The sequence below is a fragment of the Triticum urartu genome, chromosome 6A, assembly GCF_056163025.1.
Source record: "Triticum urartu cultivar PI428250 chromosome 6A, HENAU_Tu73, whole genome shotgun sequence".
Lineage (NCBI taxonomy): Eukaryota > Viridiplantae > Streptophyta > Magnoliopsida > Poales > Poaceae > Triticum > Triticum urartu.
Window position 1 is genome coordinate 417,667,792 of NC_141878.1, and position 15,183 is coordinate 417,682,974.

Consider the following 15,183-nt stretch of genomic DNA (forward strand, 5'->3'; position numbering starts at 1 on the left):
GAAGACCCAATCAGTCTCGGAATCCCGGTCACAAGACATTTCGACAATGGTAAAACAAGACCAGCAAAGCCTCCCGATGTGCCGACAAATCCCGATAGGAGCCGCACGTATCTCATTCTCAGGGCACACCGGATGGGCCAGACGTCGGGTTGGCATAGACCCTGGTTGCCCAGGGGGCGCTGGACATCGCCCAGTTTGGACCAACACTCAGAGGAGCACTGGCCCGGGGGTTTAAAATAAAGATGACCCTTGAGTCCACGGAACCCAAGGCAAAAGGGCTTAGGTGAAAAATGGTAAAACCAAGGTTGGGCCTTGCTAGAGGAGTTTTATTCAAATCGAACCGTCAAGGGGTTCCCATAACACCCAACCGCGTAAGGAATGCAAAATCAAGGAACATAACACCAGTATGACAGAAACTAAGGCAGCAAGAGTGGAACAAAACACCAGGCATAAGGCCGAGCCTTCCACCCTTTACCAAGTATATAGATGCATTAAAGTAAATAGGAGATAATAATGATATCCTAAAAATATCCATGTTCCAACATGGAACAAACTTCATCTTCACCTGCAAGTAGCAACGCTATAAGAGGGGCTGAGCAAAAGAGGTAACATAGCCAAACAACGGTTTGCTAGGAAAGGTGGGTTAGAGGCTTGACATGGAAATAGGGGAGGCATGATATAACAAGTGGTAGGTAGCGCGGCATAGCAATAGAGCGAACAACTAGCAAGCAAAGATAGAAGTGATTTCGAGGGTATGGACATCTTGCCTACAAAGTTCTCAGAGTTGTCGAAAGCTTGATCCTCGTTAGCGTACTCCACCAGTTCCTCGATCACGTACTCGTCTCCCGGATCTACCCAAAGCAAGAACACAAGCAAAGGAACAACAATCAACCACGGTGCAATGCACAAGCAACATGATGCAAAACATGGCATGATATGCAAGACATGATATGCAATGCATATGCGTGCTTCGAAATAGAAAGAATGATCAAGGCATCAACTTGGTGAACCAAGTGTGCCGCTGGAAAGATGATATGATTTCAGTCGAACTCGATATAAAGATCACCGGAAACGGATGCACGGTTTGCAAATGGCAAGCAAAACAAGAATGGCACAATTCTGCGATTAACAGCACGATGCCATCTAGAATGCAACCAGAAACTAAGCTACTGCACTCCAACATAGGAACAAAGCGCATGGAAGTGATGTACTCAAGATGCTTGATAAAACATGAACACTGAGCTACGGCTAAATCACACCAGAGCAGGTTCAAACAAGCATGGCAAAAGTGCAAAAGATATCAGCTTCACAGACTTAGTGAAAATACTAACATGCGAGAAATAACATCAGGAAGCCATGTTTAGAGCAAGCAAACAACATGCTACATGAACATATCATAGCAAACCAAGGCATTGTATGAATCTACTAAATGCATAGATCAGAAGTCCCTTACTGAACATAAGCCAAAAAGGCTCAGAAGATATGATGGCACCCATGTAAACATAGCAAGTTTTATTAACAGTTTCAGACTTAGCAGAAAACAAAGCATGGCATAAACAGATTATGAAGGCAACTTTGCGAGCTCAAACCACTCACCAAAAAGCCTTGCATGACAAAAAAGCATACCAACAGCAAGATGACATGTTCATGAAGCTAACCATGGCAAGATCAAGTTCATAGCATGCATGGATCACTAGTAACAACCATGGAAAAATTGATTAACATGTAAACAATCTGCCAGGAACATTTTATAGCAAAAGTAGAGCAAGAACAAGACATGCTAGGGCACTCCATAATTGTAAACAGGGGCATGGATGGATAGAGCATAACCATATGTTCAAAACATCCTTACTGAAGCATCTCAAAATAGACATGGATATCACTATAGCATCAAGTTAACATGGCATAAAAATAACAGCAGACACAAGAATTAGCAAAATCCCAAGTCCCTGAAAACAGCAATATCACGAAGCCTAGTTTGCATGCTTGTGCTAGTCTACACATTGATCACAAAAATGCAAGACAAGAACCTCTGTAAAGATGGCATGGCATAGTCCAAAACACATGTAGAACTCATGCCCATAAGATGCACACATCAAATGTGACAAAAATGACAAATCAGCATAAACTGATAAGTAACAGCAGTAAACATTTTATAACACTCTTGAATCAATGATTAGGGCATCAAGATGAACTAAAACAAGAATGCCACAATAGAATTAAATGAAGAGCATCTCCCAATGAACATTTTGATATATCATGCACATGAAACGGAGCTACAGTCACGGATATATGAGGCAATGAACAGAGCATGAAAAAGTTACAGAGATAAGGACTTAGACGAAAATCACCTCCCGAAACGGATCTAGGGTTTCGGGCACGCGGTACGAAGTTGGACGGAATCCTCGTCGGAGTTGCGTCGGAGAGGAGGGAGAACAGCGGAGAGGGCTCGGGGAGGCCGGGATCCGGCCGGACCTCGCCGGATCCGGCGCCGGCGGAGGTGGCGCGACAACAAGGGGCAGAGGAGCAGGTGGCGACCGGAGCTTCCCGGGCGGCGGCGGGCGCAGGCACCAGGCGGCGGCGAAGCTTCCCGGGCGACGGGGCGAGCGGGGCGCGGCGGCGGCGATGGGCCGGGCGGGCCCGATCCGGGCTTGCCGGGCCGCGGCGGCGGAGGGTAAAGGAGATGCCATGTGTCAGGCGGAAATTGGCGCGGAGCGGCGGTGGTAGCTCTGTCCGTCGGGTTCGGACATGTCCGGCGACGCAGAGGGGGAGATAGCTAGGGTTTGGACCCGAATTTCGGGGGAGTGCACATATTTATAGCAAGGAGGAGGTAGGAGTGTCCAAATGAGGTGTAGTTTTCGCCCACACGATCGTGATCCGACGACGGAGGACATGGAAGAGGTTTTGGATGGGTTATTGGGCTGTTTTGGAGGGGTGTTGGGCTGCAACACACAGGAGGCCTTAGCGGTTACCCGGTAAACCAGTGGAGTATCAAACGAACTCTAAATGGCACGAAATTTGACAGGCGGTCTACCGGTGGTGTACCAAGGCCACTTGGCAAATCTCAGTCCATTTCGAGAACGTTTAACACCCGCTCACGAAAAGAGGCAAGAGGGGTGCGCCGGTGCATGTAGGAGTGTCTATTGCAAAACGGACAACGGGGAAAAAGCTTGGATGCATGAGACGAACACGTATGCAAATGAGATGCACATGATGACATGATATGACATGCATGACATGAACAAAATGCAAAACGAAGACAAAACCCAACTACGGAGGGAATCTCATAACTTAAAGCCAGAAATGGCAAGAGTCGGAGTTACAAATATGGCAAGTTACATCCGGGGTGTTACAGTACTCCAGAAGCCCTCGGAGGAATGGGTGAATTGGAAATACCACGCCCCTTAGTAGATAGGGGACGAAGCACACTCGTTCTCCCGCAGACGGATTAGGGAAATCCTCTGCATGTGCTTTGCCGTTGAAGGAGGCCAGTCCTGCTCGAATAGGGACCAGATCTGTAGGAGGGAGAAATCCCTGTGTTTGTAGCTTCACCAGTTGGCTGTGGGGCACGGAGCACCTCTTCCACTCGCCTCTCTCTAGGTTGGAAGGGGAAGAGGAGCTGGGAATGTTGGCCATGTTGGAATGGTTTTGCCTGGCAGCATCTGAGGATTTTCTCCGCATGATGCCGAAAAGATATGAGATCCAATCCCTTTAAATAGACATTCTTTCTTGCAGGGCTAGAGTGTTATTTGCAAAAATACACTGACCACCCACATTTGCCCGACACGTGGAGGATGAAGTCATAAATGCACAGAAGCCGAGGGGTGCGGCATTGAATTGAAAGCCGAACACATTGCTTGGAAGACGTTGGAGGAGGAACCCGCCTTGCAATGCCGAAGACAGTCCGCCCCCGAACACCTCGTCATTGAAGCCTGGTTCGGGGGCTACTGAGGGAGTCCTGGACTAAGGGGTCCTCGGGCGTCCGGCCTGTTAGCCATTGGCCGGACTGATGGGCTGTGAAGATATGAAGACCGAAGACTGCACCTGTGTCCAGATGGGACTCTCCTTGGCGTGGAAGGCAAGCTTGGCGACCGGATATGTAGATTCCCTTCTTTGTAACCGACCTTGTGTAACCCTAGATCCTCCTGGTGTCTATATAAACCGGAGGACTTAGTCCGAATAGGACACGCATTCTCATAGCCATACAAGCTAGACCTCTAGGGTTTAGCCACTACGATATCGAGGTAGATCAACTCTTGTAATACACATATTCATCAATATCAATCAAGCAGGACGTAGGGTATTACCTCCATAGGGAGGGCCCGAACCTGGGTAAACATCGTGTCCCTTGTCTCTTGTTACCACCAACCATAGACACACAGTTCGGGACCTGCTACCCAAGATCCGCCGGTTTTGACACCGACAATGACCCTCTTGAAAAACTTGTCCTTGGGGGCGCTTGAAGACGTCATGGTGATCTAGATCTGTCAGAAAAACAGCTCGAAACAAAAACAAGAGATATTTGTGTGGTACGGTGGTCAAAACCTTCGGGAGATTATATAATGAATTTTTACCGACCAAAAGAAGTGTCGTGCAAGAAAACAGAGCCAGGAGGGCACACGAGGTGCCCACGAGGTAGGGGGCGCGCCCTCCACCCTCGTGGACGCCTCGTGTCCTTTCCGGACTGCTTCTTATTTTCCTATTTTCTTAAATATTCCAAAACGGAGAAAAATTGCTATTAGAACTGTTTTGGAGTCGGTTTACTTACCGTACCACAGACCTCTTCCTTTTCGGAGGCTGAAACGTTCTAGAAGGTGTCCCTTATATACTCCTCTGGGGTCACGGTTTCAATTACATTAGTTTCAACATTTATAGGATTACCTGAGATATAATGTTTGATTCTTTGACCGTTCACCACCCTCGGATTTGTGCCTTCGAAGATGTTGATTTTTATGGCACCGGAACGATAGACCCCCTCGATAACGTAAGGACCTACTCATTTAGAGAGGAGTTTTCCTGCAAAAAATCTTAAACGAGAGTTGTATAACAATACATAATCACCTACATTAAACTCATGTTTTTGTATCCTTTTGTCATGCCCTCTTTTAACATTTTCTTTAAACAGTTTGACATTCTCATAGGTATGGTTCTCCACTCATCAAGTGAGCTAATGTCAAATAGTCTCTTCTCACCGGCAAGTTTGAAATCATAACTGAGCTCTTTAATGGCCCAATATGCCTTATTTCTAGTTCGAGAGGTAAGTGACATGCTTTTCCATATACCATTTTATAAGGAGACATACCCATAGGATTTTTATATGCAGTTCTATAGGCTCATAATGCATCATCAAGTTTCTTGGACCAATTCTTTCTAGATCTATTAACAATCTCTTGCAAAATTAATTTAATCTCTCTATTTCTTAGTTCTACTTGACCACTAGACTGTGGATGATATGGAGATGCAATTCTATGATTAACATCATACTTAGCAAGCATTTTACGAAAAGCACCATGAATAAAATGTGAACCACCATCAGTCATTAAGTATCTAGGGACTCCAAACCTCGGAAAAATAACTTCTTTAAGCATCTTAATAGAGGTGTTATGATCATCACTACTACTTGGAATAGCTTCTACCCACTTAGTAACGTAATCGGCAGCAACTAAAATATGTGTATACCCATTAGAGGAAGGAAACGGTCCCATATAATCAAAGCCCCAAACATCAAATGGTTCAATAACAAGTGAATAATTCATAGGCATTTCTGGACATCTACTAATATTACCAATTCTTTGACATTCATCACAAGACAAGACAAACTTACGGGCATCTTTGAAGAGAGTAGGCCAATAAAAACCAGATTGCAATACCTTATGTGAAGTTATATCTCCAACATGTTGTCCTCCATAAGCCTCAGAGTGACACTTGCGTAGGATCTATTCTTGTTCATGCTCAGGTACACAACGTCTAATAACACCATCTACTCCTTCTTTATAAAGGTGTGAGTCATCCTAGAAGTAATGTCTTAAATCATAGAAAAACATTTTCTTTTGCTGGTATGTGAAACTAGGTGGTATAAATTTAGCAACGATGTAATTATCATAATCAGCATAGCGTGGAGCAGTACGAGAAGCATTTATGATAGATAATTGTTCATCAGGAAAGCTATCATCAGTAGGTAGTGGGTCATCAAGAACATTCTCTAACCTAGACAAGTTGTCCGCAACGGGGTTCTCAGCTCATTTTCTATCAGTAATATGCAAATCAAATTCTTTTAGTAGGATAACCCATCCAATAAGTCTAGGTTTATCATCTTTCTTTTCCATAAGATATTTAATAGCAGCATGATCAGTGTGAACAGTTACTTTAGAATCAACAATATAAGGTCTGAACTTATCACAAGCCAGTACAACTGCTAAAAATTCTTTTTCAGTAGTAGCATAATTTCTCTGGGCACTGTCTAGAGTTTTACTAGCATATTGGATGACATTTAATTTCTTATCAACTCTTTGTCCTAAAACAACACCTACAACATAATCACTAGAATCACACATAATTTCAAAGGGTAAATTCCAATCAGGTGGCTGAACAATGGGTGCAGAAATCAAAGCTTTCTTAAGTATTTCAAATGCTTCTACACAATCATCATCAAAGACAAAAGGAACATCTTTTTGTAAGAGATTAGTCATAGGCCTGGAAATTTTTGAGAAGTCTTTAATGAACCTCCTATAAAAACCGACATGACGAAGGAAACTTCTTATACCTTTAATGTCCTTAGGACAAGACATCTTTTCAATAGCATCAACTTTAGATTTATCGACTTCAATACCTCTTTCAGAAATTTTATGCCCCAAGACAATGCCTTCATTAACCATAAAGTGGCAATTCTCCCAATTCAAGACAAGATTAGTTTCTTCACATCTCTGCAAAACTCGACCAAGGTTGATTAAGCAATCATCAAAAGAAGTTCCATATATGGAGAAATCATCCATGAAAACCTTAACAATATTTTCACAAAAGTCGAAGAATATAGCAGTCATACATCTTTGAAAGGTAGTAGGTGCATTACATAAACCAAAAGGCATGCGTCTATAAGCAAAGGTACTGCAAGGACAAGTAAAAGTGGTCTTTTCCGGATCCTCTTTCGACATAGGTATTTGAGAGAAACCAAATAACCATCTAGAAAGCAAAAATGTGTATGTTTAGATAATATTTCTAGCATTTGATCAATAAAAGGTAAAGGGTAATGATCCTTTTTAGTAGCTTTATTTAATTTGTGGAAATCAATTACCATTCTATAACATGTAACAATTCTTTGTGGGACCAATTCATCTTTATCATTAGGAACAACAGTAATACCTCCCTTCTTAGGGACACAATGGACAGGACTTACCCACTGACTATCAACAACGGGATAAATTATACCTGCCTCCAGAAGCTTTAGTATTTCTTTTCTTACCACGTCTTTCATCTTAGGATTTAACCATCGTTGGTGATCAACAACCGGTTTAGCATCTTTTTTCAATTTTATTTTGTGGTGGCATAGAGTGGGACTAAGGCCCTTAAGATCATCAAGAGTATACCCAATAGCAGCACGGTGCTTCTTCAGAGTTTTCAACAATTTCTCTTCTTCCTGCTCTAAAAGGTTAGCACTAATAGTAACAGGATATATCTTCTTTTCATCAAGGTAAGCATATTTGAGAGTATCAGGTAATGGTTTAAGCTCAAACACAGGATCACCCTTGGGTGGAGGAGGATCCCCTAGGATTTCGACAGGCAAGTTATGTTTCAAAATAGGTCCCTGTTTTAAGAATACTTCATCTATTTCTCTTCTTTCATTCATAAACATATCATTTCATGGTCTAGCAAATATTTTTCTAAAGAATCACAAGGAGGCACGGCAATAGAAGAAAGACCAACAATTTCATCTTTACTAGGCAATTCTTTATCATGGGGTTGTCTATGAAATTTAGCAAAATTAAAATCATGAGACATATCCCCTAAACCAACAGAAACAATATCCTTTTTGCAGTCTATCTTAGCATTAACAGTATTCAAGAAGGGTCTACCAAATATAATGAGACAAAAGTCATCTTGTGGGGAACCAAGAACAAGAAAATCAGCAAGATATTTAAGTTTCCCACACAAGACTTCAACATCTGTAACAATCCCAACCGGTGAAATAGTATCTCTATTGGCAAGCTTAATTATAACATCAATACTCTCTAACTTAGCAGGTGCAATATCATGCATAATTTCTTAATATAAAGAATGAGGTATTGCACTAGCACTAGCACCCATATCACATAAGCCATGATAGCAAAGATCTCCTATTTTAACAGAAATAACAGGCATGCCTACAATAGGTCTATGTTTATTTTTAGTATCGGGTCTAGCAATTCTAGCAGCTTCATCACAAAAGTAAATAATGCCCATCAATATTATCGGCCAAGAGATCTTTAACCATAGCAATACTAGGTTCAACTTTAATTTTCTCAAAGGGTATAGGTGTTCTAGTATTACTCTTACTAACCACAGTTGAAGCTTTAGCATGATCCTTTATTCTAGTAGGGAAAGGTGGTTTCTCAATATAAGCGGTAGGAACAATAGGATCAACATTATAGGTGATAGTCTTTTCTTCAACTTTAATAGGTTCAACTACTTTTACTTCAATGGGAGGATGATATTTAATCCACTTCTCCTTAGGGAGATCAACATGACTAGCAAATGATTCACAGAAAGAAGCTACTATCTCAGAGTCAAGTCCATATTTAGTGCTAAATTCACGAAAAGCATCGGTATCCATAAAAGATTTAACACAATCAAACTTAGATGTTATACCTGACTCCTTACCTTCGCCGAGTTCCCAATCTTCAGAGTTGCGTTTAATTCTTTCCAATAAATCCCATCTGAATTTAATAGTCTTCATCATAGAAGAACCAGTACAAGAAGTACCGAGCATGGAGCGATTATTGAGAGAAAGCCGAGCATAAAATTTTTGAATAATAATTTCTCTTGAGAGCTCATGATTGGGGCATGAATATAACATTGACTTAAGCCTCCCCCAAGCTTGGGTGATGCTTTCTCCTTCGCGAGGCCAGAAATTATATATATAATTACGATCACGATGAACCAAAAGCATAGGACAAAACTTCTGATTAAATTCCAATTTCAATCGGTTGTAGTTCCATGATCCAATATCATCAGATAGCCTAACCATGTCAATGCCTTTCCCTTCAAAGATAAAGGGAAGACCTTCTTCTTGATAACATCCTCGGGCATACCTGCAAGCTTAAATAATCCACAAACTTCATCCACATAGATTAGGTGCAAATCGGGATGCAATGTTCCATCGCCTGTAAAAGGATTAGCTAGCAGTTTCTCTATCATACTCGAAGGAATTTCAAGGTAAACATTTACAGTAGGTTCAGTAGGTTGAGGAGCAACTCTTTATTCTACTGGTCGGGGTGAAGATACCCCGAACAAACCCCTCAAAGGATTACTTTCCATAGTAACAAGTGACAGTAAATTTCAGCACACTATATAAATTTTTCCTTACCAAATTCCACCTACCAAAGGCGCTTCACTCCCCGGCAACTGCGCTAGAAAAGAGTCTTGATGACCCACAAGTATAGGGGATCTATTGTAGTCCTTTCGATAAGTAAGAGTGTCGAACCCAACGAGGAGCAGAAGGAAATGATAAGCAGTTTTTAGTAAGGTATTCTCTGTAAGCACTGAAATTATCTGTAACAGATAGTTTTGTGATAATGTAATTCGTAATGGGTAACAAGTCAAAAATGTAAATAAGGTGCAGCAAGATGTCCCAATCCTTTTTGTAGCAAAGCACAAGCCTGGACAAACTCTTATATAAAGGAAAGCGCTCCCGAGGACACATGAGAATTATCGTCAAGCTAGTTTTCATCACGCTCATATGGTTCACGTTCGGTACTTTGATAATTTGATATGTGGGTGGACCAGTGCTTGGGTACTGCCCTTACATGGACAAGCATCCCACTTATTATTAACCCCTCTTTCAAGCATCTGCAACTGCAAAAGAAGTATTAAGGTAAACCTAACCATAGCATGAAACATATGGATCCAAATCAGCCCCTTACGAAGCAATGCATAAACTAGGGTTTAAGCTTTTGTCACTCTAGCAACCCATCATCTACTTATTACTTCCCAATGCCTTCCCCTAGGCCCAAACAATGGTGAAGTGTCATGTAGTCGACGTTCACATGACACCACTAGAGGAGAGACAACATACATCTCATCAAAATATAGAATGAATACCAAATTCACATGACTACTTATAGCAAGACTTCTCCCATGTCCTCAGGAACAAACATAACTACTCACAAATCATATTCATGTTCATAATCAGAGGGGTATTAATATGCATAAAGGTCTGAACATATGATCTTCCACCAAGTAAACCAACTAGCATTAACTACAAGGAGTAATCAACACTACTAGCAACCCATAGGTACCAATCTGAGGTTTTGAGACAAAGAATGGATACAAGAGATGAACTAGGGTTTGAGATGGGATGGTGTTGGTGAAGATGTTGATGGAGATTGACCCCCTCCCGATGAGAGGATCCATGGTGATGATGATGGTGGTGATTTCCCCCTCCCGGAGGGATGCTTCCTCGGTAGAACAGCTCCGACGGAGCCCTAGATTGGTTCTGCCAAGGTTCCGCCTCGTGCTGGCGGAGTTTCGTCCCGAGAGCTTGGTTATGATTTTTTTCTAGGGCAAAAGACTTCATATAGCCAAAGATGGGCACCGGAGGCTTGTCAGGGGGCCCACAAGACAGGGGGCGCGCCCAGGGAGGTAGGGCGCGCCCCCCACCCTCGTGGATGGTGGGTGGCCCCCCTCTGGTTCTTCCTTCGCCCAATATTTTTTATATATTCTAAAAATGACTCCCGTGGAGTTTCAGGACTTTTGGAGTTGTGTAGAATAGGTCTCTAATATTTGCTCTTTTTCCAGCCCAGAATTCCAGCTGCTGGCATTCTCCCTCTTCGTGTAGACCTTGTAAAATAAGAGAGAATGGGCATGAGTATTGTGACATAATGTGTAATAACAGCCCATAATTCAATAAATATCGATATAAAAGCATGATGCAAAATGGACGTATCACTTACAGATTCACATCTTATCAAAAACATAGTAAGGATCAGATTTGAGTATTTGCAAGTTGAGAATTACTAGTTCAAAAACGCTCCAATTTCTTTCACATCCTGATGAACTTATGGTCAAGTTGAGTATCCTCAAAGCAATGTGCATCAATGTAGGAGTTTGTAGTCCATAAGTTGCCCACCACTCCCCTGCATTTATAGAAAACTGAAATTATAATGCACCAGTCCAAAACTTTCAGAAATGCAATATGGCAAAATTATCATTGAGAACAAGCTTACCGGCATTGTAATTTTCATTGGTAATGGCTTTTGTGGCTGCCACCTTTCCAAACATGCCTTCCTTCTTCTTAAACTTGGGCAAGTCTGTGTTAAGCGCTTTATTCTTCTTGTCATCATCATCATGATAAAATTGTTCAATAACTTCCATCAACCCGGACATGACTTCAACATCAGTAAAGATGCTTGTAGTAGCATAGCTATAATAAGGATTCAAGACATATGCTGCAATGTGCAATGTGGTATCTAGCCTCCCATTCATCTTGCTCTCCATGGCTGTTGTGATCAACTTGTAATCCTTCTCCAAACTTTCAACCGCAAGCATTATTGCCTTCTTTGTTTCTATTATTTGTCCATACATAGAGGCCATGGACAGTCCATCACTATCAGCCAACCGAAGTAACTTCACCAAAGGCTCAAAAACCATGCATTCAACCATAAAACATAGGCAAGCACAACATTAGTATTTAACTATTGTGGTATCATGAAAAAAGACCGAATTTGTAGTTCATCTACCCATACCTTGATGCAAAGGGAGAAATTTTTTCCAAAATGCCCTACTCATTATTGTGGCATGAGCCACCTTCCCTTTCTTTGTTCTTGTGTGCTTGCAATTTTCCCAAGTCTCACTACAACACATATCTGCTAGTTGCTTCCTCTTAGAAGCAAGACTTTGCAAGTTAAGAAATGCCGAAGCAAATCTAGTTACTCCCGGCCTAACAATGTCTCTATTTTTTGTATGATGTCTCATCAATGCCAATGTGGTATGATGTCCATAGAGGAAACATGTCATCTCCTTGGCTTTGGTTATTGCAGGAGCAAACTGCTTCAACTTCGCAATTGCTTCTACCATCAAGTTGATCATGTGAGTTGCACATGAGGTCCAAAATATCTTGGGCCTTTTAATTTTCAACACTGTCTTTGCTCCCATGTTGTTTGATGCTTTATCGGTGACTATTTGCACCACATTATCAGCCCCTACCAAACATCATCGCAAAACACAATAATCAGCATACAACCACTGAACCACATGATGAAAACTTGAAAAGCAATGAATGAGAGAAATTAAAAGGTTGAGATTAGTACCAATTTTCTCAATGCACTCATCCACATAATTGAAGATGTATAGACTTGTGTGTGCATCTGCCGATGCCTCCTTTGATCCCAGAAAAATTGTTCCCAACTTGCAATGCACGCACAAGTTCATGATGCTCCTCTTTTTCTTGTCTGTCCAAGCATCGGTTATGATAGAGCACCCGGTATCCAGCCTCTCAACTTCATGTGGCTTCAACAAATCCTTAGTCCTTTCCACCTCTTGCAACAACATCTTCTCTCTAATCATATATTGTGAAGGTTGCTTCCAGTTAGGACCATAACAACCAAGGGCCTCACAAAACTGTTTGAAATCATCATCATTTATAGCATTAAAGGGAACATTTTTCTTGTACAACCATCTAGCCAGATATTGTCCTACTCGGTAGCTTCTCTCCTTATCAACACTATCATTAATATTCCACTAAAATTTTATCATGTTCAACAGGATCGAAGGGTCGATTGGAGCAAGATATTGATCCATAGGCCCCTTCTTCGGATCACCGTTGCCAACTTCATTGAGCTCTTGTTGATCATCCTCACTGTCATTGGCCTCTATTGTCACCAAAGCTCTTACTTCTTCTTCTTGTTTTTGCTTTTCCCTCTTCCTCTTCTTTGGTGCCTCATGTGTAGCCTTACATCTAGCTTTTTGTTCTGGTGTGGCTTGCATACAACTTGTTACTGCCCCTTTGATACCAGCTATGTGTTGCTTCATCCTAGTCACCCCACCTGACATCTCCTTTCTACAAAGAATGCACTTGACTCTTTGCAGATCATCTAGATCAATCAGCACAACAAATTCCCAAGCCATGTCATGTGATTTTCTCTTAAGTTTGGAACTTGCAACCTCTGAAGTACCAGAAGCAGACATCTACAAAAATCACAAGGGCAGCATCATGTATTACAGTATTAGTATTAGACGTTTAGAAATTTAGAGTACAAATTTATTTTAGCAATCTAGATTTCTAGACAATGCCAACAACATTTATTTTAGCAAATTATCAAAGGGTAGCGACATGTATACCTTGCAGGCTGTAGCATATATTCATCTACAATCTAAATTAGCATCTACTCATCTACAAAACTAAAAAACAGTAAAAAGAAAAAAATGCCCTGCTACTTGAGAGGGAGTCCAGTCTTGCATCACACTAGAAGTGGAAGTGGCAGCAGGGAGTGGTGGCGGGATGGCAGCAGGTCCAATCTCTGGCTTGCTTGCTGCCGGAGGAGGAAGTGGCGAGGATGGTGTGCTACTGCAGGAAGTGGTGGCGGCGGCGAGATCCTCTAGTAGTCGTCCGTTTACAGGAAGTGGTGGCGTTGATGTAGCGCTCTTGGAGGGACGGTGGCGTTGATCTCTGCCGCTGCTTGTGAGTCGAGGAAGGGGTCACGGTGCTCTATTGCTGCTGGAGGACGGGCGGGAGTGGTGGTGGTGGCGAGATGCTCCGGCCGTCGGGCGTCTTACTCCTGGAGAAGCTCTATGGAAAGATGGCGAGGGAGCATGTGACTGTGTTGTTGAGGAAGAGCAGGAGAAGATCCAGAGGACGGGCAGCTCCGACGGTGCTAGCTCCGGCCGCTGGAGGCAAGCAAGGTGGCGGCGGAAGTGTGGACCGAAAATATGGAGGAAGTAGTGCGGATGGGGAGCATTGTGGCGGCGGTGTGGACTGGTCGACTGGATCCCAAACCCTATCGAGCGGCAATATTTGGTGCTTTGCGAGGGAAAGGAGGCCCATTTTGAGGTTTCTGTACACGGGGGCCCTTACCAATTAATCGGAATATTCATGATAAATCGGTTGTCAGACCGATAAATCGGCCCAGAAGATTAATGCTGAAGATCCTTATCTTAGTGGGCACACACCGAGTAGCGATTAATCGGCCGATTTCTTGAACAATTAAGGAAGGTATGGTGGACTCATATGGAACAACTTTGGGGTTTATGGAAGGGGATGCACGAGTAGTATTCCCGCTTAGTACAAGTGAAGGCTAGAAAAAGACTATGAAGCGACCAACTAGAGAGCGATAACAGTCATGAACATGCATTGAGATTAACCAACATTGAATGCAAGCATGAGTAGGATATAAATCACCATGAACATAAATATTGTAGAGGCTATGTTGATTTTCAACTACATGCGCGAACATGTGCCAAGTGAAGCCACTTGAATCATTCAAAGGAGGATAACATCCTATCATACTACATCACAATCATTTTAATTTTCATGTTGGCACGCAAGGTAAACCATTATAAACTCCTAGCTAATTAACCATGTCATGAGTAACTATAATCTCTAATTGTCATTGCAAACATATTTCATTCATAATATGCTAAATTATAAACGATGAACTAATCATATTTACAGAGCAAGATAGGTCGAGATCATACCAGCTTTTCCTCATCTCAATCATTTCATCATATATCGTCATTATTGTCTTTCACTTGCTGTAGCGACCCGACCCAAATGGATCGAAGTCTGTGTGTTTAAGTGTCATCCCTGGATCGATATGCTGACACACACGATACTCGAGGATTTATAACAGAGGTAAATCACATGTATAAAGTAACGTAAACACCATTACCTCAATCCATAGAGCGGAAGTAACAACAGAGTTGTGGAGTTCCCAACAACACCAATGACAAAGTTGAGTGCAGACATCATAACCCTAATGTATCGCTTACTCGTTG

General features: G+C 42.2%; 1 protein-coding gene across 1 annotated transcript in view; it reads right to left on the reverse strand.

Annotated features, from left to right (window-relative positions):
* Nucleotides 1–15,183, reverse strand: part of LOC147965481 (uncharacterized) — a 149,155-nt gene that overhangs the window by 113,013 nt on the left and 20,959 nt on the right. The window contains exons 2-6 of the mRNA XM_087530476.1: nucleotides 13,021–13,377; nucleotides 12,501–12,930; nucleotides 11,957–12,392; nucleotides 11,418–11,869; nucleotides 11,209–11,327 (exon numbers count right to left, since the gene is read on the reverse strand). Of these exons, the coding sequence (XP_087386602.1) occupies nucleotides 11,209–11,327; nucleotides 11,418–11,869; nucleotides 11,957–12,392; nucleotides 12,501–12,930; nucleotides 13,021–13,377 (1,794 nt within the window). The remainder of the gene's footprint in view (nucleotides 1–11,208; nucleotides 11,328–11,417; nucleotides 11,870–11,956; nucleotides 12,393–12,500; nucleotides 12,931–13,020; nucleotides 13,378–15,183) is intronic.